This window comes from Phalaenopsis equestris, unplaced genomic scaffold, assembly GCF_001263595.1.
Source record: "Phalaenopsis equestris unplaced genomic scaffold, ASM126359v1 Scaffold000278, whole genome shotgun sequence".
In the NCBI taxonomy this organism is placed as follows: domain Eukaryota; kingdom Viridiplantae; phylum Streptophyta; class Magnoliopsida; order Asparagales; family Orchidaceae; genus Phalaenopsis; species Phalaenopsis equestris.
In genome coordinates this window covers 379,583-403,616 of record NW_018164720.1, presented here as the reverse complement: position 1 = coordinate 403,616, position 24,034 = coordinate 379,583, and the positions used below count along the sequence as shown (strand labels likewise).

Sequence of the window (24,034 nt, the reverse complement as noted above, 5' to 3'; positions counted from 1 at the left end):
TCTTCCTAAACTCTTCCAGACACGTAGATTTATTATTCTCATTTCAGTAAACTGTAGCTTTATTTTCCATTTTCAAGTCTAAAGCCTTTGGGAATAGTTCAATTACATGTGCTATTTTGTGCTAGAATGTAGACAATGATAGCAACTATAAACTTCAATTTAACCGTAAAGTTGCCTTTGGGAATAACTCAATTTCTACATTACCGTAAAGTTGTCTTAGGTAATAGTTCAATTTCAGTATTACCTTTGGAAATTCATGCTTTTCAGGTTCAGTATTGTCATGCTTCAAATTGTATTTGGGAATAACTCAATTTCTGCATTACTTTCTTGTTCTGTAGAACAATGTTTGACAATGCTCAGGCTTTAGATTTTCATATAGAAATCTGATTTTACTTCCTTTCTGTGCTCACGGATCTGCCCCACCTGTATGTATGTAAATTTTTTTATTCTTCTTCCATTTTTTTCTCTCTTGATGTTTGGTGAATCTGATTTGTTAAACATTTCAAAATTTATATAAAATTAATGGATTATTGTTGCCAATTTTTTGTGGCTTTGTTCAAGTGCCATTGAACCTTGAAAATTTTCCAGCAATCGATTGTATTAACTTTAATTTATCATCTCTAATGACGATTTATCATTCTGAAGAAATTTATGTTTATGAATATCAAGCTAAATGATGTATTAAATACAAAATGTTTTACAGAACTTTGCATCAGCAATATTTGTAGTTCTGTGGAGTTTTGCTTTTACAGATTCAAGCTTAAACAAGTTTTCTCAGTTACTTCTGCATTACAGAGCTATATTTGTAGTTATGTGCATCAGCAATATTTATAGTTCTATGCAGAACTTTGTTGTAGTTCTGTGGAGTTTTGCAGTAATTAATTCTTTTTTTTAGATTTTAAAATCTTTTGTATAGATCTTTTGATGCAGTTATGAAATGTATAGATCATTGTATAATTCTTTTTCTGTGGAGTCTGTGCAGAACTACAGCTATTGTATAGATCCTATTGTATAGATCATTTCAGTGGTATGAATTGCTGCAGAAATGAAATGTATAGATCATAGTTTGGTGATGCAGCTAGGAATTTTTTTGAGCTACAGTTATGAAATGTATAAATCTTTTGTATAGATCTTTTGATGCAGTTATGAAATGTATAGATCATTGTATAATTCTTATTCTGTGGAGTCTGTGCAGAACTACTGCAGTTAAGAATTGCAAAAATGAAGGAGCTTTTGATGCAGTTATGAGCAATTAGCCTTGGTCATTATATCCCCCTTCTTATCTACATTCATTTAGGTGTTTTTTTGATGCAATTATGAGTATTTATGGTGGAATGTTGACATACATATTGGATTCAGATTTTTGGAAGGTTTACATACATACCACTTTACAATATTTTTTGTTGTACATTTTTATAAGGTTTACATACATACCATAGTTTTTTTATCTTTAGTAGCTTGCTGAAATTTTGTTGGAAGGTTTACATACATACCACATTACATGTTGTGCGCCGAATGAGTTTGCTGAATGAGTTTACTGGTAATTGTAGCTAGGTAGTTTTTCCACTTTAAGATTTTTTGTTCAATACTATCTTCATGCGCTGAAATGTTTTATGCCTCAAACTGCTGCAGGGAATTGGGAAAGCTTTTTTCTATTGAATCTTGTTTAGATATGTTAAAATCTTCATTACTGATGTATGAAAAGCTATATTGGTGATATCTTCAATGTGGTATGAAATTAAATTTGGTATAATATGAAATCTAAGGTTCTGTGATCTTATTGCATTCGTATGTACACTGCAATTGGTAATCCACAGTTGGTACATTCATTAATGGTGGCTGCATCCATGCTTTGGTAATATTCATATTGCATTGTGTTTTATTGCAAAGCTGATCATATGAAGCAGTAATATGAAGTTCACGTTCTAGATATGTCAGTACAAATGAACTGATTGATAGAGAACTCTGTTTTCTGTAAGCATATTTTGAAAGTTGGGTGGAGTTTGAAGCGCGTGTGTTTCCCTATAACCAGTTCTATTTTCTGTAAGCAGCTCTGCTTCCTTTTTTTTCCTTAAAAGCAACTCTGTTTGACATGGCCAAATGTCTGTTTAACATCATCTGCAGTTCATACCCAATATGTCGGATTCTGCCAGCTACATGGAATGCATTATCTTACTTTATGAAGAGAAAAGAATTATAATTTGTACAATTTCCTTAGATTGTATGTATTACAAAAGGATGGAATGTATGAAGATGCCCCAACAATTTTTCTTTAAGTTCCTTTATCCGTTGGTTATTGCAAGGAGTCATTGTTGATTGGAAGCCATGTAACTTTTTTTCTATTGCCTTAATAAAGATGGTTGAATCATTTCCCGTGGATGAAGGTCACATCGACCGAACCACGTAAATTAGTTGTACTTTTTAAATACTTGTTCTATACTATCTCTGGTGCAGCTTGGATAACATTTGTGTTGATGTTAAATTGCTCTGTGAATGTGCTCATTTATAAAATATGAATGAATCCTTTCCCATGTAAGGAAATTATTATGAAGTTTATTCTAAGAAAAATGGGGAGCTTCCGTTATTATATCTTCAAATTGTTCTAACTCCTAAATTGTACTGCCAAACGTCTATGTAGTTGGGAACTAATTACCAAGAGCTTGAGCTTTCTTTCTTTCTTAATCTGGAGTACATCAGTCCAGGTTACAATGCAGATTTGATCTCCAATCTGGAGTACATCAGTCCGAACAAGTGTTTGAATGTAATTTCGTGGCTTCTCCATTATTTTAAGCTATTTTCTGCTATTTGCATTTATTTTATGATATTTGCATTTATTTTATGATATTTGCATTTATTTTACATTATTTTAAGCTATTTTCTGCTATTTGCATTTATTTTATGATATTTGCATTTATTTTATGATATTTGTAACAGTATTGGAGGTTGATACCTGTATGGTTGCTATGTACATATAGATGGAGCTTTTTATATTTATGCTGAAGTTAAAACTGAAGCTTTTTATGGTTGCAATGTAGATGGAGCTTTTTATATTATCGAGCAGGATTTGATTGATGAAGATTTTTATATTATGTGGTAGATAGCATTGCTTGGTTTTTATATTACAAAAGCTTGGTTTTCATTGGTTGTTGACAGGAGCATTTGTGAGATACAAGATTTTTTACATAGAAAAGCTTGTTTTTCATTTGTAGTCAAAATTTTTTAGCAACTTTTACGTTTACATGTTCATAACGATGAAAAATTAAAATATATGTGTTTGATCATCAAAGTTTGATATTCATAACTTTTAAAATTACCCAACAATTACATTTATTACTTATTTAACACTTTTAAGTTCCACTAATTTATTACATAACAAATTTTACTTATGAAGTTAAAAAATTTTCATTATTACAGTTTTTTTTTAAACAGTTTTACCAAAGAAGGGCAAAATAGTCATTTTTTCAGAAGCAGCTAGCAGCTGTTTTTACACAGCTGCACTAAATAGACACCCAGCTTTCTCGCAGCTGCTTCCTGGGGCAGCGCAGCTGCAGCTGAAAAATTGTGAAGCTGCAATTGTGCCACACATACCCTAAATACATAGGCTCTTATAAATTGAGTGCTTAATTCTCTGTAAGGGTATGAGTTCAAACTTGAATACTAAATAAAAGAGGTACTGCATAACACAAAGAAAAAAGAAATAATTGCTCTTTGAAAACTAGTTCTATTCATTAACCACTTGGACTTATATAGAGCCTTACAATATTTGACAAATAAATCCCTAGAATTCTTCTATATTTCCTATTTACAGATAGGAGTCTAAACAAGATAAAAATCTCAACACTTCCCCCCCTCAAGATGGGCAAAAGATATCCACTAAGCCCATCTTGTCACATAACTTGACAAATCAAATGATCTAAAGTTCTTTTATGAGACAGTCAGTAGCTTGCTCTCCAGTGACTAGATGACTGCGCTCCAATAGTCTATTATTCAGCTTTACGTTGATGAAGAACCTATCAATCTCCACATGTTTGGTTCTATCATGTTGCAATCATGTTGCACTAGACTAGATTGTTGGCAATGCTGATTGCTGACTTGTTGTCGCACCACAACTTCATTTGAGCTCCTTGGTCCACCTTGAGCACTACCAACAAGGTTCTCAGCCACATCATCTCGACAACTCCTAGGGCCATGGCCTTATAGTCTGCCTTTTTTGTTGACCTCGCTACTACCAACCGTTTCTTGCTCTTCCAAGATACCAAGTTACCCCAACGAACATGCAGTATTCAGATGTGAACCTCCTGTCATCAGCATAATTCGTCTAGTCTGGTCACAATAGTCATCAATGCCTACATGTCCATTTTTCCTAAGAATCAACCCCTTCTCTAGTACGCACTTTTCAGATAATTCAAAATCTGATACAATGCATCCATGTGGCTCTTCCTCAGATCAAGCATGTAGCGACAAATCATGTTTACTGCAAATGATAAGACGGGATTATTGTGACTCAGATAGATGAGATGACCTACCAATCTCTGATAGCTCTCATAATCAACTGACTCTCCTGCCTTAACACTCAACTTTCCCTTCTAATCAATTGATGAAACTAAAGCCTTGCATCCCAACATGCATGTCTCTGTGAGCAAGCCTAGCACATACTTCCTCTAAGCCACCTCGATCCCCTGTGCTCCACGAGCCACCTCAATCCCAAGGAAGTGTTGTCTCAGGTCCTTCATCTCAAACTATTTGTCGAAACTTACATTCCGCAACGCAATCTCTCCCTCATCATCACCAGTGACTATCATATCCACATACATAACAAGCATAGTAATGTGACCAGAATGTCGTCGAATGAACACTGTGTGGTCGGCATTGGTATGCTGATAACCCATGTCTACCATTACTCTCCTGAACTTGTCAAACCAAGCTCGAGAAGATTGTTTCAAACAGTATAGTGACTTCCTTAGTTTACTTACCTTGCGCACTGTTTGGTTTATGTTGAAGCCTTGAGGTATCTCCATGTACACCTCCAACAGATACCCATGAAGAAACTCATTCTTCACATCTAGTTGGTGTAGCCACCATCCACCAATCACAACAAGAGAGACGAGTATCCTGACTGTGCTCATATTTGTCACTAGTGTAAATATCACATCATAGTTGATGTCGTACGTCTAACTATACCCTTTTTCCACTAGTTGTGCTTTGTAGCAATCAATTTTTCCTTCTGAAGTCTGTTCACTGAGAAAACCCATTTGAGCCCAACTGCCATTTTCCCTGTTGGTAGCAACGCGAGCTCCCACGTCCTGTTCTTCTCGAAAGCACTAAGTTTCTCTAGCATGACAATCTTCCACTTTGGATCTTCCATAGCTACTGCCAACACTTAGGTATAGAGAAAGCGCCCTGAGACAAACTGAATAATTCCATGTGAGAAACCAAAACGATAAGAAGAATGACCCGCATTACTGCAAGAGGTCCTCCATAAAGTAATGGGAGTGGGAGGAGGAGAGGAATCATATCACTTGTGTAATATGATTCTGAGGTGGATGATATAGGTGTCTTAAGAGTCGGGGTAGACTGGGACAAAAGACTTGTTTGCACAAATGGCACGATGGACATTGTTCCCTCATTCTGTCACCTTGCATACACTCTCTGCTCATCTTAAGCTTGAATCCCATCACCTTAGGGCTCATTTTTCTCATTGTTAGGCTCTTCCTCAGCTGATTCTTCCCACAAAATGGGACAAGGCATCGTTCTCATATGCAACGATCTCTCACCATCATTACTCTCCTCCTCACCTCATACCTCCAGTATCTAGTGAGTCGCTAAAGGGTGAGGTCACCTCCACGAAGTAATATGGTTCGAATTCTCTAAATGTCTCATCCATACTCAAAAACAGTTTCTTTTCTATTAGGCTACAACAAACATACCCCTTTTAAGCACCAGAATAACCCACAAAAACATACTTCACAACTTTGGAATCCAGCCTTCATATTAATATTGTTCTTCATAAAACATGCACAACTAAATATCTTCAATGGAAAAATACCGTCATTATCTCCTTCAGCAACTCACAAGGAGATTGCCACTCCAGCACACTTAAGGGCATTTTGTTGACTAATTGAGCGGATGTTAAAATTGTTTGCTTCCACAAGTGCTTTGGAACATTCACAGAGATCATCATAGTTCGGGCTACCTCTTTCCTCTCTACAACTCTGTTTTGTGCCTATGTATATGGAAATATTGTTTAATGTTGTATCCATTGGTTGATAAGTACTCCCCAAACGCCTTTTTAGTATACTTTGTTTCATTATCTGACTTAAATACCTTCACTACTGCACCGTATTGAGTCTGAATCACCTTATGAAAGTCTTTAAAACAAGCAAGCACCACTTTTGTTTCTCATCAAATATAACCAAGTAACACAAGAAAAATAATCAATGAAAGTCACAAAATATCTATAAATATTCATCAAATTTGTAGAACAAGATTCTTATAAATCTGAATACACCAAATCAAGCACAAGAACTATTATTATTAGAACTAACAGAAGAGCACGTTGCATCCTTACCAAACTCACAAGCATCATACTAGTTTTTGTTTATTTATTTTTTCATACAAAGACGGATACAAACTCCTCAATAGACTAAATAAAGAGTGTCTCATGTGTCTGTGATGTAGCAATAACACATCCTCCGCACTCCTCTCAGATCCTCCTACTCCGACACTCTCTACCAGGATGTCAAAACTTAGTTCATCCCCTCTCTATCCAAGTACCTGATTCCACTATGCCACTGCCAGTTCCAAGTGTGATTCGGATGTGATTGGCCTAACCTTCGATATATTCCTCAGTTGTCTTCATAGTAGCAATCTTCTTCAACAGAAGTCTGTTTTGCTCCCAGCCAGAAAGAACAACCCATTCGCAACTTCTTTTGCCAACAACAGCTACCTGAGCCTTCGCAGCATTCGCCCACTCCTCAATTGCCTTCATTCAAACCCTGAGAATCCTAACATTCTTCTATGCCTTTTGCTCGGCCTTTTTGACGTCAAGGTAGTCATTGGTCAAGTGATGTGCAAAAGCAAGGCCCAACAGCTGGTAACGGTTAACAAAATAGTAGAGAACAAGTGGGTTGCACTCGTCCAACTTCTCAAAACACTAGGATGTGAGAACATCCGTGATCATTGAAGCATATTTGTCGGCGTCCGCGCTGACTGAGAGTACCAATACATCTGCAAGTCGATGAGGGACAAGGGTGAGTCTTTAGTTACAAATACCTTCGGGTGATCTTTCTGCATCGGACACTAGTCGCCCGAAGTACCTTTCTGCCTTTTCCCATGAAGCGAAGGATGATCAGAACACAACTCACCCATTGGGGCCTTGCCTTTTCTTCGTCGGGCTTTATCAATAGTGACGGTCTCTTACCTCCGCCTCAGGCTCTACCCATGCCTCTTCTTCCTCGGGTACATCCTTAGCCGTTGTCGTAGTCACGGGCTGAGACCCAGCTTCAGCATGAACTCCAGAGGACGACCAACTGGTCTCCCATCTCGCATCAAAGTCAATAACACTAGATGGGGTGGGTGGCTGCCAAGGGATTGCTCGATCCCAACCTAACCAATCATCTGAATGTCCCTCGACATCGTCCCTCTGGTAACTAGGCATCTGATCGCCCTCACCCTCGAGAACCCTCAAAGGATCTACTTTCATGAAGACATATTTTCATTCAATCGGGGTGACTTCTCAAGTGGAAATTTATGTAATGACTATAGTAGATTCAGAACTTGAATGAATGTAATCCAAACCCGGAAGATCGAACTTTGGATATGTGGTTGCCTCCACTTCCTCCCTCGCCTCCACTATGACCATCGATTGGGCAACCTTTTTGCGCGGCTTCTTCTATGTAGGCTGGGAGAGTCTGTCCAGCCACCTCTTTTCCTTTGCATCCGGGACAACCCAGAGCTTACGGTCATTGCCCCGTATTTCTCTGGGATGGGAACCTTGCTCGCTACCACCCCCTCACTGTACTGCTCCACCGACAGTTGTTTCCCCTCGATCACCGAGGCCAAGGATTACATCTGGGGATGCACCGACTTCAACCTCTTGTAGCTCTGCCATTCAACTGGACCTAGACCCCTTGAATCCTTGGTCGAACCAACAACAAGTCGATGCTTCCAATCATTTATTTTTTTCTTGAGGTTGTTCAGATGGAACTTTTGGGTCGATCCGAAGAACAAGGAGTCGTCCGTCCCAACCCTGAAGGAGAACATATAGGAGAAAATATCCTAGGACCACATGATCTCCATTCAAGTGCAGTAACCCACGTACGACATAATCACTGCAGTTGAGCTTGGTTTGATCTGAACGAGATTCACGCCATAATGATTCAAGATAGAGTGGAGCTCCTTACAGAGCGACAGCCGGAGACCACATTGGAATTGGTCCCGATAGAAGACCAGGTCAATCACCAAATTACGGTCGCCCGACTGTCTAGACCAACGGCGAGCAGATGAATCTGCGTCGAAAATGCAACCCTCTTTAAGCAAGGCAGCATCACCCGAAAACAAAGCAGATCGCTCGACCACATGAACAGTCCCGAACCGTTGTTGGCTCCAAAAATTTCAACCGCTTCCCAGGACTCTGCATTTTTTTTATTGTCTTTTGTTTGTTACGTGAGTTTTGGAGGGTCAAACTTTCAGAAGATAGAGTTGGTTGTAGATAAGTCACTACACGGAGATTTTGTCTTCATTTTGTGATGATTTTTATCAGGGGTTTGAACTATCTCAACTGGTCCTAATAATATGAGAACACTTTTGATTAAAGTTAGTCTTTAAGAATTGAATATTCAACATAAAATAACAACAGACTTATAATATTTTAAATTGTAAAATCTATCATTTAAAGCTTAAAGCGGATGGTGGGAAAAATGAATATGGAATCTGATCAAGATCCAATAGTTCTGTCATCCCGGGTCATCGTGATCCAAGATCTACTTGGTCAGAGGAGATAGTTGACCCAATCTAACTGAAATTCTTCATCAGCAACCATGGATTACGTTGTTCAGGTCTTTGTAGATCTGCGATGGATGTTTTCTAAGGAGAAATTTAATTTGACATTAGCTAACAAAAGACTTTGTATCAATCAATTGTACCTTTATAGTTCACAACTCAAAGAGTAGAAAGACGTTGGGGAACATATGGGTTGTGGTCGTGACCGTAATATAATGGTAACATTTGGCAGCAATCATCCAGTCAGAGGGCTCTGGAAGTAAACTCTGCTTTGTGATTCCATTGGCAATTAAACCACGCAGACAGGAGGCTCGGACCACGTCCTTACTAGCATGCGACTGTTTTGATTGTGAATATAGAGAAGCATTTGCTATGACATTCATTCTTGTGACCTGAAATCAAACAAAAGTTTGCTACCCTCGACAAACCATTGTGTAGGTTGGATGAATTTTTGTTTCAAGTCTTCAGTAATTGATTTTAGCTTGAGAGTTTTGATTGATCACTTTGAAAATCTTGATTTAATATATTAACCCCTCCAGTTAAAATCTCTGTACAACACGGTCATCATCTAAGATTTTTATCTTTGAACCCTGTCTACTCCATCCCACTTACAGGAGATCGAGTTCAGTGATATATTATTTGAAATGTTTCAAGTAGATTTTGAAATTTAATTTTAAAAATAGACCCCTCCGGTTGAAATATTTTATTAACTTGGCCATCATCGAAGAATTCTTTATGTTTGAACCCTGTTGGCTCTGTCTCGCTTACAGAGGCTTGAGTTGAGTAATAAATTAATTGAAGTCAAAATAGATTTGAAACTTAATTTTAAAATAGACCACTTCGATTGAAATCTTCCATCAACTCAATCATCACAGGGGATTTAAGCATTTAAAAATTTGTATCTGAAGGGACATTTAATTTGTTAGTTTAAATTTTCTAGAGTATAAGTTTGTCGATTCCTTTTCTTACAAGGAAGATCAGACTAATTAATTTGGACTTATAAGATCTTATTTTTAAAATTTTAACATTTATTTCAAAATTAGTAGACTCGTCAATTCCAATCCTTACAAGGAGAAGAATCAGACTAGTTAAGTGAGACTTACAACCATATCATATAGACAAGGCAACTTGATTAGCCTGTACAACATTCTCAAACATAGTATTTGATCATTCAATACATTGGTTGGAGCACATGCAGGCTTCTATGTTGGTTTACATGCATTCTGACGTAACATATTCGCACATTTTAACTCCATGTATCAAGGTTAAAAGATGCCTTAAAATATAAATGCAAGCTTTGATATTGTTAACTTTCTAATTGCACTAATACTTTGTTATTAAATGTATGTATGTAGCTCGAAAGAATGTGTCTTGAAAGGTTTTGCACAAAACTTGGGGGTGTTTATTTTCAAATCTAATGCTGTCTTGAGACTTGATAGGTCATAAAGCTATCTTACACCGCATTCATGTATTCATTTCAAGCATTTTGTCGTCTTTTTTTCACTAGCAGGTAACTTACAAATTTGGTGGAAAAAATTTCAATTTCAAAAGCCTCATATTTGAATTGCATGCATAAATTTCATTTCCAATTTTTACCGTCTTCTATTCGCTAGCAAATACATTGTGAATCCAATGGCAAAATTTGACATTAATTCTTCCTTTTAGCATTTAAAAATAACATTTATGTTCTAAATTTAGAACTAATTTATGATACTTAACATTTAAATTAAGCTCAACCCCTAATTTATAGAATTTAATATTCAATTTAAGTTTAACCTCCCAATTTATGATAATTTAAGCTTAGCCCAACCAATTTATGATATCTCATATTTTAGTCAAGCTACGAGCTTAGCACCTATTTGTAGAATTTAGTATTCAATTTAAGTTTAACCTCCATCACGAAGATCAAGTATTCCACTTTTACGCTATTTACAGTTTAAAAACTCTATACTTTAATTAATTGCAATTCCAAAAGTCCATATTTTTATGTTATTTGCAAGTCAAAGATTTCAATTTTGAATATTTGAAAATTAAGGAGTCCATATCATTCAACTTTATGCTATTTTATAAGTTTATAAAGTCCAGATTTTAAATTATTTTGCCAATCTAAATCACTCAAAATTTCGACAGCCACTAGACGTCAATCCTATTTGGAGGCACGGGGAAATGACAACCTCCCCACTATCTCAAAAAACTCGTTGGTCAGTGTCCTGAGACACTGCGGCCAGAAAGCAAAATAGAGCATCTAGCTCAAAATTTCAAAAGACGTAACGGGCCTTCAATATACTCGCAGAAAATATCAAATCACGAGCAGAGAGTTCCCAGAGTGGTACTTTACATTCCTCGAAACTTAATTATGTTCCCCAAGTGGTATTTTACTTTCCTCGGACAGTACTTAATTCCTATAGATGGGTACTCATGTTTTCCAAGGACGAGTAATTTAAAATCCCAATTTTAAAAAGAGTTCTCCAAATGAGTTAGCGATTTCCCCAAATGGTACTTAATTCTCACGGGCAGGTACTCGCGCTCTCCTCGAATGGAGATTTTAAAAAATTGCCCCACTGTCCCACTGTGTTATACGTTTCTTAATAAAGCAACAACGATATGTAATCAACAAGGTAGATCTCATAAGCAAATCCAAAACCTTTTTACATGGTCCTAAGCTTCCATCCGTAGTCTTCCCCATATAATTTTCAACACTCCCCTTGTGTTCCTCATCAGTAGAAGCATACTGATTGCAGAACATGCTAGTAATTACACCTGCTTCCTTGAAAACCGTACTATTCAAATGTCCTTTCACCTTCTCAAGAACAAAATCCACTGAAGTTCCTTCCTGAATTTCAACCGCCATCCTGTAGAAACTTCCAAACAAAAAGATTTCTTTCAACAATGCTATGCAAATAGCTAGAAAAATTGGAGCGCTAAAGGAAACAAGGCCAACTCGAACCAGCCCAATAGAAAAGGCATTGGAGAAGGTGGCTACACTCAAAAGAGTCATCTAAATTAGAAACCGCAAGCTTAGCAGTAGAATTAATAGAACCTTCCACCTAACTCCTCGTATCGGGACTAAATCTGAGCCCATTCATCGCAAGAACCAATGGGAAAGCCCTCAAACAACTAGCAGAAGTCATGGAAACGGTAAACAGGTAACAGCCCTTCGCCTCCCAATTTGCAGCAGCAAGCTCTCCACAAACATCTACTTTTCCCAAAGATCTCAAATAAATATAATTCATCACCAACCACTCCAATAAACTAAGCATTAGTTTGTTGTCGATTGAAGCGAGAGGCTAGGGTTTCTGACATGAGAGAGGCAGGACGAGACAGATGGGAGTTCGGATATCTTCGTATGTCGTGATTTTTTGTTACCTTCCCATGCATTCTAGTCGTGACTAGAGCTGAAAACGAGCCGAGCTTGAGCGATCTCAGGCGTAGCTCGTGTTCGGCTAGTTCGAAATTACTCGTGTTCGAAACCGGTTTGTAAACAGTGTGTTCGTGTTCGGCTTGAAATTGGTTTGTTAAAATTAATTGAAAAAAATAGATGTATGGTGTTGGATTCAAACATGCACCAACTTTGTGCGGTAGAATGCGCAGAACTACATAACTTTTTTTTAAGCTAAAATGAGCTGAACATGAGCGACCAAATGGGTTGTTCGTGTTCGACTCGTTTATAATTCAAGTTTAAAAAAATTATTCATGATCGGCTCGAACACGAGCTACTTAATGAGTCAAACACGAACAGTTTGTGAACGAGTTTTTTTGGCAGCCCTAGTAGTGGCTATAGCAAGAAGGCCGACAAAAACCTCGGTGAGGCAGCTGAGAAAGGCAAGGGTTTCGAAGGTCTTTGTATGTCATGATTTCATCAAGCATTCACGAGCGCAAAAGGAGAGGGTCGGGAATTTCATAGGTATTTGTACGTTGTACTCCCCTCGTTGCTTTTATCTAGCACGAGAGAAAGACTAAGATAAGTACTATGCAAGGCGAAGGAGAGCAAATACGGGTTACCGCAGGGAGCCAAGGATGACGAGCGTCGAGCGGGGCTTCCTCTTGTGCTATTTGCCATGACCAAGGGGAGAAGGAGAAAAAAAGGAGTGCAGGCTGTGGGTCTTAAGGAACCGCCCATGAGGAGTGCTAATTGCTAACCAGAGGTCATGAGGGTAGGTTAATATATATAGATTGCTTTTCCTATGTTTTCATTGGTTAGGAGGGGCAGTGCAGGCAAAGATGAGTAGGTTGTTGGTGTGATATAATTCAAATTATACTTTAAAAGTTTTAACTCATATAGATTTCATATTATGAATAATCTTTTTATGATATTATTATTATTATAATTATCATGTAATTTTTTCATATATATAAAATGTTAGGGGGTGAAGGCATGCAATTAAAGTTCAATTTTTATTCTTTAAACTATTTATTCTTCAAAAATCCAAATCGCATAACACATAAATAGAGGGAATATTTAAGGTAGAAATTTTTTTGTGAAAATTAATTAAAAATATATATTTTTATTTAAAGAAAATATTTTACAAGTGGGTCCTCAGCCGAGACAAACTCCCGTCGAACTAACATCTCATACAGCACACGCCCTCCAAACCTCAACCTATCTACACTGTCGAATTAGGCTTGGACCTGCAAGACCAAATAGGTCGACCGAATGTTGGCCATGTCTATTCAAAAGGGGGTTGTCAACTCTGTCGAGACCTCAGGCTCGCAAGCTCCTTCCTAAGTGCTTACACCTCCGCATCTACCGCCTCCTCCCTGCTCAACGTCCGAACAAAGATCCCCTCAGCTGCACCAGAAGTTAGAACTCAAGCGACAAATGGTAGTGGTGAATCAACGCTCGAGACCATGTTGCCTGCATCAACGAGCGAGGGTTAGTCAAAGAAAAACTTACAATCACAGCAGATCATCGTCACATACCCAAGGCTCGATAAAACTTGGACCACCAGGACAAGGGACAACTCTCACCACGCATTGGTGGGGCTCCCGAAGCCGCTTGACCAAAATTTAGTTCCAGAATAGTAGGTCCCTTGTCTTGCAGAGCACCTACCGTTTTATCCCCCAAGGCCTGGTTTCAGAACCGCAGACCTCTGGTCAAGGGTCAAGAGGCTCCGACTGTTCCTTGTGTAGGCTGCACAGTCAATTAAGTGCTCGTTGCAGCAAAAGCATGGGTCGGCACACCAACAAGTTGGCCTCCTTCATTTTGTCGAAGACGGGTCAGCAGATCGAACGATGCAACCTCAACTGCAAGGTCGGCACACCAGCTTCTTATAAGCAAGTTGCTTAACTTGCATCATACCATCAGGTAGACCTTCCGCCGACCTCATCGTAATCCCAGGTTTTTTCGCACCCTCAGGTTGCCTCCCTTCTCCCAGTTTCTTTGTTCTAGTCTTCTCACCTTCAGGACGGCTGCCTCCCTCCGGTCTTTTCTTCCTCTCAAGCTCCTCCCGACAAGCACGCAACGCAATGTCACCAAGGCTTTCTCTAGTATTTCCTCGATGATACAATCAGTCGAGGTTTTCTTGCCGCTTTCTATGGAGATCCTCTAGAAACCGAGCAAATGAACAACGTTCTCTTAAACAATGATGATAACGAAAGCGTCAATCGTGTCCCAATTATAGAAGGCCATGGGTACGAAAATTTAGAGAGCTTAAGTACGAAATATGAAACTAAATAAATATGATTCTTGCATTAAATTCTCTTGTTCTTATCGCAGAATGACTTTCAAGAAGCAAAAGAATCAAAAAAATAAATATGTGACTCATAAATGCGTTGACACGAATCTCAAGAAAATTCTACGGATTACAACACAAAAGTACAATCAAGCATGGGCCATATAAAGGAGTTGGGACCACATCAGCAGAAGATCAAAGGATCTCATTGACCAGCCACAACTCCCTCAAAACAAGATTCGAGCCGACCAAACGAAGGTTTCCAAGTCAAAGATCGTGACCAATCTAATTGAGGGAAGAGCCTGCAAGACTATTCAGACTAGTTCAACTCTCGTACAAATATCACCAAATGCCTGCAAGAGCCTCCAAGGCTATTCAGAAGGCCCTAAGATTTCATCACCAAACATTCATCGAGCCTTCCAAATGAATCTCTTGTCAAAAGAGATGGGTATGTTATCTATCACATTACAGTGATTCACTCTCTACCCGACAGCCTAGTTCTACCCCAATAACATGAGTTTTTCATCCAAGGTTCAATAGTCGCAAAGCCAAACCAAGACAATCGACCGACTCAAGCCGATCGAGTGAAGTTCGAGCAACAGAACAAAGTTTGGCCGACTGAAGAACTGCTAGGGCCGACTGATTGTCCCAAGTCGACAAAGTTGGCCAAATGTACTTGGCCGACCGCAGGATTATAGGTCCTCACAGACCGAACGATAGGGCAACCTAACGATAGGCTCTTTTATTTTCTATATGTTTAAAATATTGGGTATCACCCCCATATAAGTAGGGGCAACTAAGTAATTTTTTACTTTGTACCCCATTGCTTATAAATAAAGGGGTAATTTCAATAGCAAAGGGTTAATCAGGGATCTTTAAAAGAACCAAATTCTTATTGCTCTCTCTCTCTCTCTCTCTCTCTCTCTCTTACGTTCTACTGTTTTACGCTCTATTCTTTGGGTGTGATTCACAGGACAAATTTGATTTCAACATAAATCAAATGCACAAAACATAAAGAAATATTTAGAAGAAAGAACAAGAAAAGAAATCACCAATTGGAAGATTCATGTCTCATGCTGATACAAAGAGAATAATCCCCATTAAGCAAGACCCCCAATACAGCAATAACACACAGGTTTCCAAGGAAATCTGGACTTTTTAAGCAACTGCTTCGCTTTACAAGCCTAGACACTGCTTATAATCAAAATTAGACATATTTTATAGTATTGCTGAATCTGGAATAGAAAATCAATACAGTAGTAAACATCCAATTCTCCAATAGTCAAAAATAGAAATTTCTTATATTTTGCTACAGTGCTACATGAGGTTAAGCATGTTCTGCTACGGGACATAATCGTATATAAATGGAAAATAAGGGATTTGATCTTTAATTATGGTGCAGAGACGGGAGCAGCAAGAAGATAGAGAACATATGCATAAAAGGAAAAGTAATGCTCTCACAAATCAAAATCAGAGTCGATGAAAATACAAAAGCACAGAGGAAGTTGAGTTATAGTAACAAAACGGGAATAGCAGGAAATAAAGAAACTGAATCTTCTCAAACCAGCAATGAATGCAGAAAGCAGTCTCAAAATACAGAATGACTGTAGAAACTTTCCCAAATAGAAAAATGAAGAGATACGGGATCATCAAAATCAGACTTGCAAAAGCAAACGAAGGAACACATTTGGACAACAGTAGATCAACTTAGGAAGCTAAAATGAGTTAACAACAAAATAAGAAGAAGAAATTGATGGTGAACCCGCTGCCGAACCAAAAGAAAGCCAACAATGAATCAAAAGTTGACCAAACAAAAACATGATTTGAATTTTGCTTGATTATGATTATTTCAGATTTACATTAAATAAATTTCAAAAATAAATCATTAACGGAAATAATCAGGATTATGGCGTATTAATAATTCAGCAAAAGTTTGCAATTGTTTTGTACCTAATTCTCACACTTAGAATTAACAACTAAAAAGCATTAGTTTCTTTTTACTTGGTTGAAACAATAATAATGAAAAAAAAATAAAGAAAATGAGCAACTCACAGAACTAACTGGCAAGCCATTTAAAGAAAACTAGTATAAAAGAGATTATATTTTAATCCAAACGTAAATTTGAAGAATAGATCCGTACCTGCCATTCATACCAACAATCATTACGGTGTTTTCAGAACCAAATGCAACAAAATATCGAGTAACTTCTGGCACGCGAAATTGAGCAAAGGACCACTCAGAACTGAAATACTTGGGTAAAACTCCTGCGAATTTACAGCCTCAGAAAGACACGTAGGAAATTTTATGAAACAACTACTTTGCAGTGCTAATGAACAACATGAAACTGGCATAACGTGCAGAGTAACACTTCTGATATAATTAAAACAGTTAGATGATTTCAAAAAGTTTTGAAGTCAATTATCTGACAACCACCAATTTAGAAAGATTTATTTTAACTTTCAGAATTCATCAGTTATCCCTTTGAAGATTACATAATACTTGCTATAGAATAATTAAACGCAAACAAATTATCAAGACACATAAAAGTAATGAATTTAGTTTCATGTCTTATATGCAAAAAAATGTCATAGTTGAAGAACTAAGTGTCTAACCCTCATCCATAGACAAACTTCACGGGTTTAAATGAAACTTGACCACTAAGCTATCCAACCCAACTTTCGATCCCCTTTTAGTCCGCACACTCTAACAGCTTGCATCAGAGTTGATGATACAGTCGAAATCAAATGATCTATACAATTTATGATTTCGACGAACCTTAGTTTTTCAACCAGGGTGAGTGACTTTTATAGAGCTCCTCTTGAAGTCCTCATAGTTCTTAAATAATTAAGGACTCTTTGAAAACTAATTTTATGGTGATAATAATAATTAACAAAATGGTGTCTGGTGAATAATTGAACAATACAAAAAATTTAATTATAATTCTATTAAATTTTAATTATTTACAAATTAATAAATATAATTAATATACAGCTAATTCATCTGCTATTACACTGATTATATAATATTATTATTTTCTTAATTATATCAATTTATATAAGCAAAAAAAATATAATTTAAATCCATTAATCCACAATGTAAGTCTATTTTTTAGTGATTTTCTTATTAAATTAAACTTAACTCAAACCAAACATCCTACAAATTTTTTGCCAAATCTCATATTCATTTAAAGCATGAATCATGAAGTAAACTGATAAAAAATTTACCAAAATTTAGCAATACGTAAAACCTATCCTGTCAACATATTTTTGATTTAATATTCATTTCATAAATCCTAATCATGGCCAAACTGCCTCCAAAGATGAACTATATGAATAGTATATAAATAGTAGTTGATATCTTCTGAACTAACTAATACACCAAGTACTTAAATGAGGATCATGACTTATGATTTATAGCATATATTAAAAAATTTCTTGCTACTTACCTTAATAATGTTCTAATCAATAGCAAAGTATGAGATAATTATCTGATGCATCTTACAAAAGTATTTAAAGGATGTTTGGGTTTGTTGAAAAGGAACGCAATGTAAAAAAATGCAATGAAAAATAAAGTGTTAATAAATAAATATTGTTCTTCACATGAATATACTAGAAATGCATGAATTTTTATTTGCGTTTTAGTGCATGCATTATAAATGCAGTGTGAAACTTTTGAGCAACATGCCACACTCCGCCATCTTCAAGAATAGTTGACAAGTTAACCATGGGAAGGAAGATTCTAGAGAAGACCAGAATGAAGAGAGCAATCCAAAGGAAGATTATAAATGCAGTGTCAAAACCAAAGAGTTTTGAAAGTGCTCCCAACGCGAAGGAAGTGAACAATTTCTTATGGTGACTTGAACAATATCTCGGAGGGATGGAGATTACGGATGAAGAAGCAAGAATATAATTTGTAACTATTTATCTCTCATACATCGGTATGTTGTGATGGAGAAGAAGAAGAAGAGATATAGAGAAAATGTATGTGCATCATATTCACCTTTGATGACTTTAAGAAAGAGTTGAAGAGACAATTTTATGCCGAGAATGCAGAGGATAAGGCCGGAGCCCGATTGCGAAGGCTCAAGCAAATGGAATCGATTTGAGAATATATTAAGGAATTTACTAGAATGATCCTTGAAATTCTCGACGTGACAGACAATGATGCTCTTTTCAACTTCCGGATGGACTCCAACAGTAGGCGAAGTATGAGCTTAGGAGGCGTGGAGTGCAAGATCTTATACTGTCATTGCGTCCGTCGAAAGCCTGATTGACTATGCAAAGGAGTCTACAAAGCCAAGGAATGAGAAGAGCACCAATGTCAAAGATGATAGAAATAAGGGATAACACAAGAAAGAAACTACAAAAAGTATCATCTTCATCCAAGGGTAAAGATAAAGGAACGCAAAAGGATAATAAAATCAAGTCACATAACAATTGCTTTCTTTGTGATGGACCACATTGGGCAAGGAATTGTCCTCGAAAGAAGGCTCTAAACTCTCTCCTTGCAAGTCATCAAGAGGAAGGTGGTGATAGGTGGCACAAGTAGGGTCTATACAACTGTTGAATGGGATGCAAACTCTGACAAAACTCCAAGCAAAGGGGCTACTCTTTTTGAAGATGGTAATAAGCGGGAAAACCACTAGAACAATGGTGTACACAGGTGCTTTTCACAACTTCATCTCCACCGAAGAAGCAAAAAGGTCGGGTTTGCGGATGACTAAAGGAAGAGGCTCCATCAAGGTAGTCAATTGAGCAGTAAGGTCAATACATGAAATTGTCAGAGGAGTAAAGACCAGTATTGGAGCATGGTTAGGTTTCTTAGACATCATTGTCATTCCAATAGATGATTTTAAAGTTATTCTAGGGAAAAACTTCTTATATCAAGTAAGAGCATTCTCAAAACCCTTCACCAATAGCATGTGCATCATTGAAGGGAATTAAGCTTTCTTAGTACCGCAACAAGGACTAATAAGCAAGAAGTCAAAATATTATCGGTCATCCAATTCAAGGAGGACATTCAACGAGATGACGAGAGCTACTTGGCTATCCTTCACGACTCAAATGATGAATTGAAGCCCGAAAAATACCACCAAAATTACCAAAAGAACTATCACCAAATAGAAAGATAGATCAGCAGACCGAGCTGGAATCAAGGATAGAGCCGCTAGCTATGAAACCTTGTTGCATGGTACCCCTTTCCCCTACAACCAGGTTCGAGAGAGAAAGCCCAACCTTCTTCAAATTCGCCAAATCCTGGAATGAGCAAAGGGAGTTAGCTCGAGCCACATTACATAAGGTTGTAAGATAAATGAAGAAGTGGGCAAACTAGAAAATGAGACATAAAGACACATGGAAAAAGAAAAAACTGATGGTATCAAGTGGAAGCCGCAATGAAGGCATTGCAACCTTAAGTGAGGGAGAATTTCACGCTCCGATATCTTCAATAATAATTGACAAGCTAACCATGGGAAGGAAAATTCTAGAGAAGACCAGAATGAAGAGAGTAATCCAAAGAACTCTAAAATATTCCACGACATTCTAGAAAAAAACTAGAAAGAATGAAAATATTTCAAGAAATTTTGGAAGGTTCCATATAATTCCATAAATATGTTGAAAGAAGCAAACTTCAAGAGAATTATAGAATATTCTGGAAAGTCCTTGAATCATTTATATGTAAAGAATAATGCAGAACTATCTAGAAATTAGTATATTCTAATGTGATCTAGAAAGTTCTCTTAGCCTTGGATAGTACTATAAATAGAAGTTCCTCCACTTCATTTGTATCCATCCAATAACCATCCAAGGTTCTCAAGCATTCAAGTGTTGTAATCATTCCTTCATAGTGAAGTGTTTCTTTTTCTAATATATTTCCCTACTCTTCTTCCTAGATTATTTTGTGCTTACAAGTATAAGCATCGTGAGGGTTAGACGTGAGGGTTAGACTGATTTAGTGGCCAAGGAAGAGCGCTAAAGCCGCACGGGTGACTTGAGATAAGTAATCCATGACAAACAGCATGACCGACAAAAATCAATGGTAAATGGGCAGGCGATAATCGGTTGCGGCTGCAAATAGGACAATAGGCTAGTGGTGGCCGATGGAAGGGGCCAATAGCCAACAGTGCGGGACAGCAAAGAACGATGAGGCCAACCAGAGGTGGTTGACAACATAAGCCAACGACAATAACGGTAAGAGGCCATGGCCGGCAATGGTAGTCGAAAGGGGAGGTGACTGCCAACTACGTGGCAACGGCTACAGTTTCAATGGTTTCACCAACTATTGCAACTTAAGATGTTAAATTTAAAATTCATTGTGCAATTTTACACAGCACTTCTAAAATAAAAACCCAAATGTTTAAAACCCCTACATTTTGAATGCAATGCCCTCCTTTTGTAGCAAACCAAAGACACCCTTGATATTTTATAAGGTAAAAAAGTAATATCTAAATTTAAAGATAGTTTATTTTGTGACTCCATATATAACTTCCTAGGTTTTGTTGCATCAAAAAATAAATTAGTTGCCAATTTCAAATGATTAAAGGAAATAATAATTGAAATAGCATATATGATATTCAAAGTTTTCATGTATTAGCTGATTTTTATAGATAATTTATTTTAAAATTTAGTGAAGTTATGCTTAAATTAGAAATTTTTAAAAGGAGCGAAGCGATAGACTAAATTATCTGAATTTAAATCAAAGAGAATTGCAAATGTACATGTATTTAAACTATCTGAGTTTATTAAGATATTTTAGGTTTCTTGTGATGTGTCAAGGGTAGATATAAGAAGAATGTTAAGCAAATAAGAATATTTTATTGCATTTTTTAGTGAAGAACAAATGAGGATAAATTGAAATATTTGTGAAGTGAGACATAGGTTATAAAGGGGGACGGGATCGTGAACCTCGCAAACCAGGATTTTGGTTCACTTGGCCTGTCATGTCAACTACAACCACCTAGGGCTATGAGCCGACCCCCCACCTTCTTTTCCTTGATTTAGTACTAGTATTAAGTCAATTGCATGGAAAACAACATATGTGTTGGTTTCAAATGTTTGGACAGTTTTTAGAATTTTTGCTTATGCTAGCTGAGATTTCTACTAAAATTTTCTCATTTTGTAGTGTTGTAGCCTTCCTCTTTTCAAGTGATGTACCTGTAAGTTCACTGAAAAAGAGATGATGATCTCTGCTGGACATTTGACAGCCTCCTACGCCATGAGTTTTAACATCGACCAATGGTTTTGCTTTTCCAACTTGTTGTCCATCAGCTCTTATTGCTCATTCTGCACTTCGTTGCCCTTTTTCCCATCCTACAACTTACCTAATTCCTTTTTTTTATCACCCCGCACTGTCTAATAGCCTTAGATTGGTATCATTTACAATCAAAGTCTGATAAAGCCTAAATTTTTAAGAATTTATCTTTTCTCATTCAGAAACATAAAATCCACATAGACTAACATCTCCACTAAAGTCAACCCTACATCCTCCACCTAACCCCAAGCTTACAGCTAAACCTAGATCCAAAATTTTCATTGTCGCCATAACCCTAAAGTGTGGACATCTACCATACCGCCAAGGAGAAATCCTTAAGTAGGCGTTCAAACCATGAAAGATATGCATCAAAAAATCCTCCAATTGCAATGGAAATCTGTTGATTTTAAAAGGAGATAGCAGAGGAAAGTCGCCCACAGATGATCACTTATATAAAAAAGAAAAAAATCATTTCCTCCCAAAAAACTTCAAAAGATAAAAAGTTGATGTCACATCAATTCAACATTAAGTATAGAGGAAAGGAGGATGAGTTTCGATTGAAGATCGATTTACCAATTTTTTAAGACCGTATGGATCCGAATAAATTTATTGAGCGGCTTCTAATAGTGAAATGAGTTTTTGAGTACAAAGATGTTCCTCCTAACAAGAAAGTGAAGTTAGTTGCTAGCAAATTAAAGAAGAGTGCTTCATAATCATTAGAGAACCTCAAAAGTCCGCATCAGCGCAAGATAAAAAATAAGATCACGATCTAGTTTGAGATGAAGAAATAAATAATATGCAATTACTTGCCAGTACATTACCGATAAGATGAGTTTTGAAAATTCACCACGTATGGCAAAAAAAAACCTCTCGAATAAGAAGAGTAGACTGCTAAGTTTGAGCGACTTATGTTGAAATATGATCTCGAATAGCCAAAGAGAACAACATAGTCAGGTAACTCAGAGGATTAGACTGTCCATTGGCAACGTGGTGTAGTTACAACACCATTGAATATTATATGATATTCAAGCCTTAGTTTTGAAGATTGAGATATAATGAAGCAGCATCAAATACACACCACTCTTCAAACAAGATTCAACCATTGGATCCGGTAGTAAGAGCACACCGAACGGAGAACCAAGACATGTCCCTCAAGAGCAGAAGCCAAAATAAGAGAAAAAAATGACTAGTCGGACCAATACCCCAAAATATTTTCAATAAGAAAGTGTTTCAAGTGTCATGGATACAGGCACATTGCATTCAACTGCCAAAACATACAAGTGATTTCTTTATTAAACCAGATGCAATGGATGATGCAAAGAGCGAAAAACTAAGAGAAGAGAAGACTACAGTAAGTACAAGCAACCCCATAGATGACGGTAAGATACTTGTGGTTCGACAAATTTTTCAAATCAAACATAAGAAATTGGTAGTAACCTAGGCATGTCATCTTTCATACTCATTGTATTGTGAAGGAAAAAATGTGTAGTTTCATTATAAATGAAAGAAATTTAAAAAATAAGGTATCTATATAGATTGTGAACAAATTGAGCCTCACTATCCTGAAGCATTCACAATCATATTACTTGACTTGATCGAAGAAGAGAAATGAGATTAGTGTCAGGAAAAGATGTCTAGCATAATTTTCAACTAGAAATAAACAAAATGATCATTGTGGTGTGATTTCTTACTTATATATGTGTCACAATCTCTTAAGCAGACTATGGCAATATGACAGACGCACATGATGGCCAGAAAAAACCTAATCATTTATTAAAGGTAGGAAGTGTATTATACTACTGCCATTGAAAAAATTAGTAGTGACGAGTAATCAAACAAAGAAAGGGGCTACAATGACACCCCTGACAAAGCTCCTTACCATACTCCAAACATTTATATGCTTTAGGGACAAAGGCGAAGCCCCTCCTAACCACGGAGAATGATGTGGGACGTGAATTTTAGCAGGAAACGAGAAGTGGAATGTGAGTTTCAACAGGAAACGAGACATGGGATGCGGGCTATTGCGGGACACGAGGTACAAGAAGCGGGCCTGTTGAAAGGCAAGATCGAGAATCTCGTAAATCAAAACTTTAGCTCAATCGGTCTGTCATATC

The 24,034-nt window shown here is 37.1% G+C and overlaps 1 protein-coding gene across 2 annotated transcripts in view; it reads right to left on the bottom strand.

Moving 5' to 3' along the window:
* The window catches only part of LOC110024903 (autophagy-related protein 18d-like), a 43,020-nt gene that overhangs the window by 4,825 nt on the left and 14,161 nt on the right, over nt 1–24,034 (bottom strand). For both annotated transcript variants that reach the window (XM_020725093.1, XM_020725094.1), the window contains exon 4: nt 16,813–16,936. In XM_020725093.1, coding sequence (XP_020580752.1) covers nt 16,813–16,936 — 124 coding nt within the window. The remainder of the gene's footprint in view (nt 1–16,812; nt 16,937–24,034) is intronic.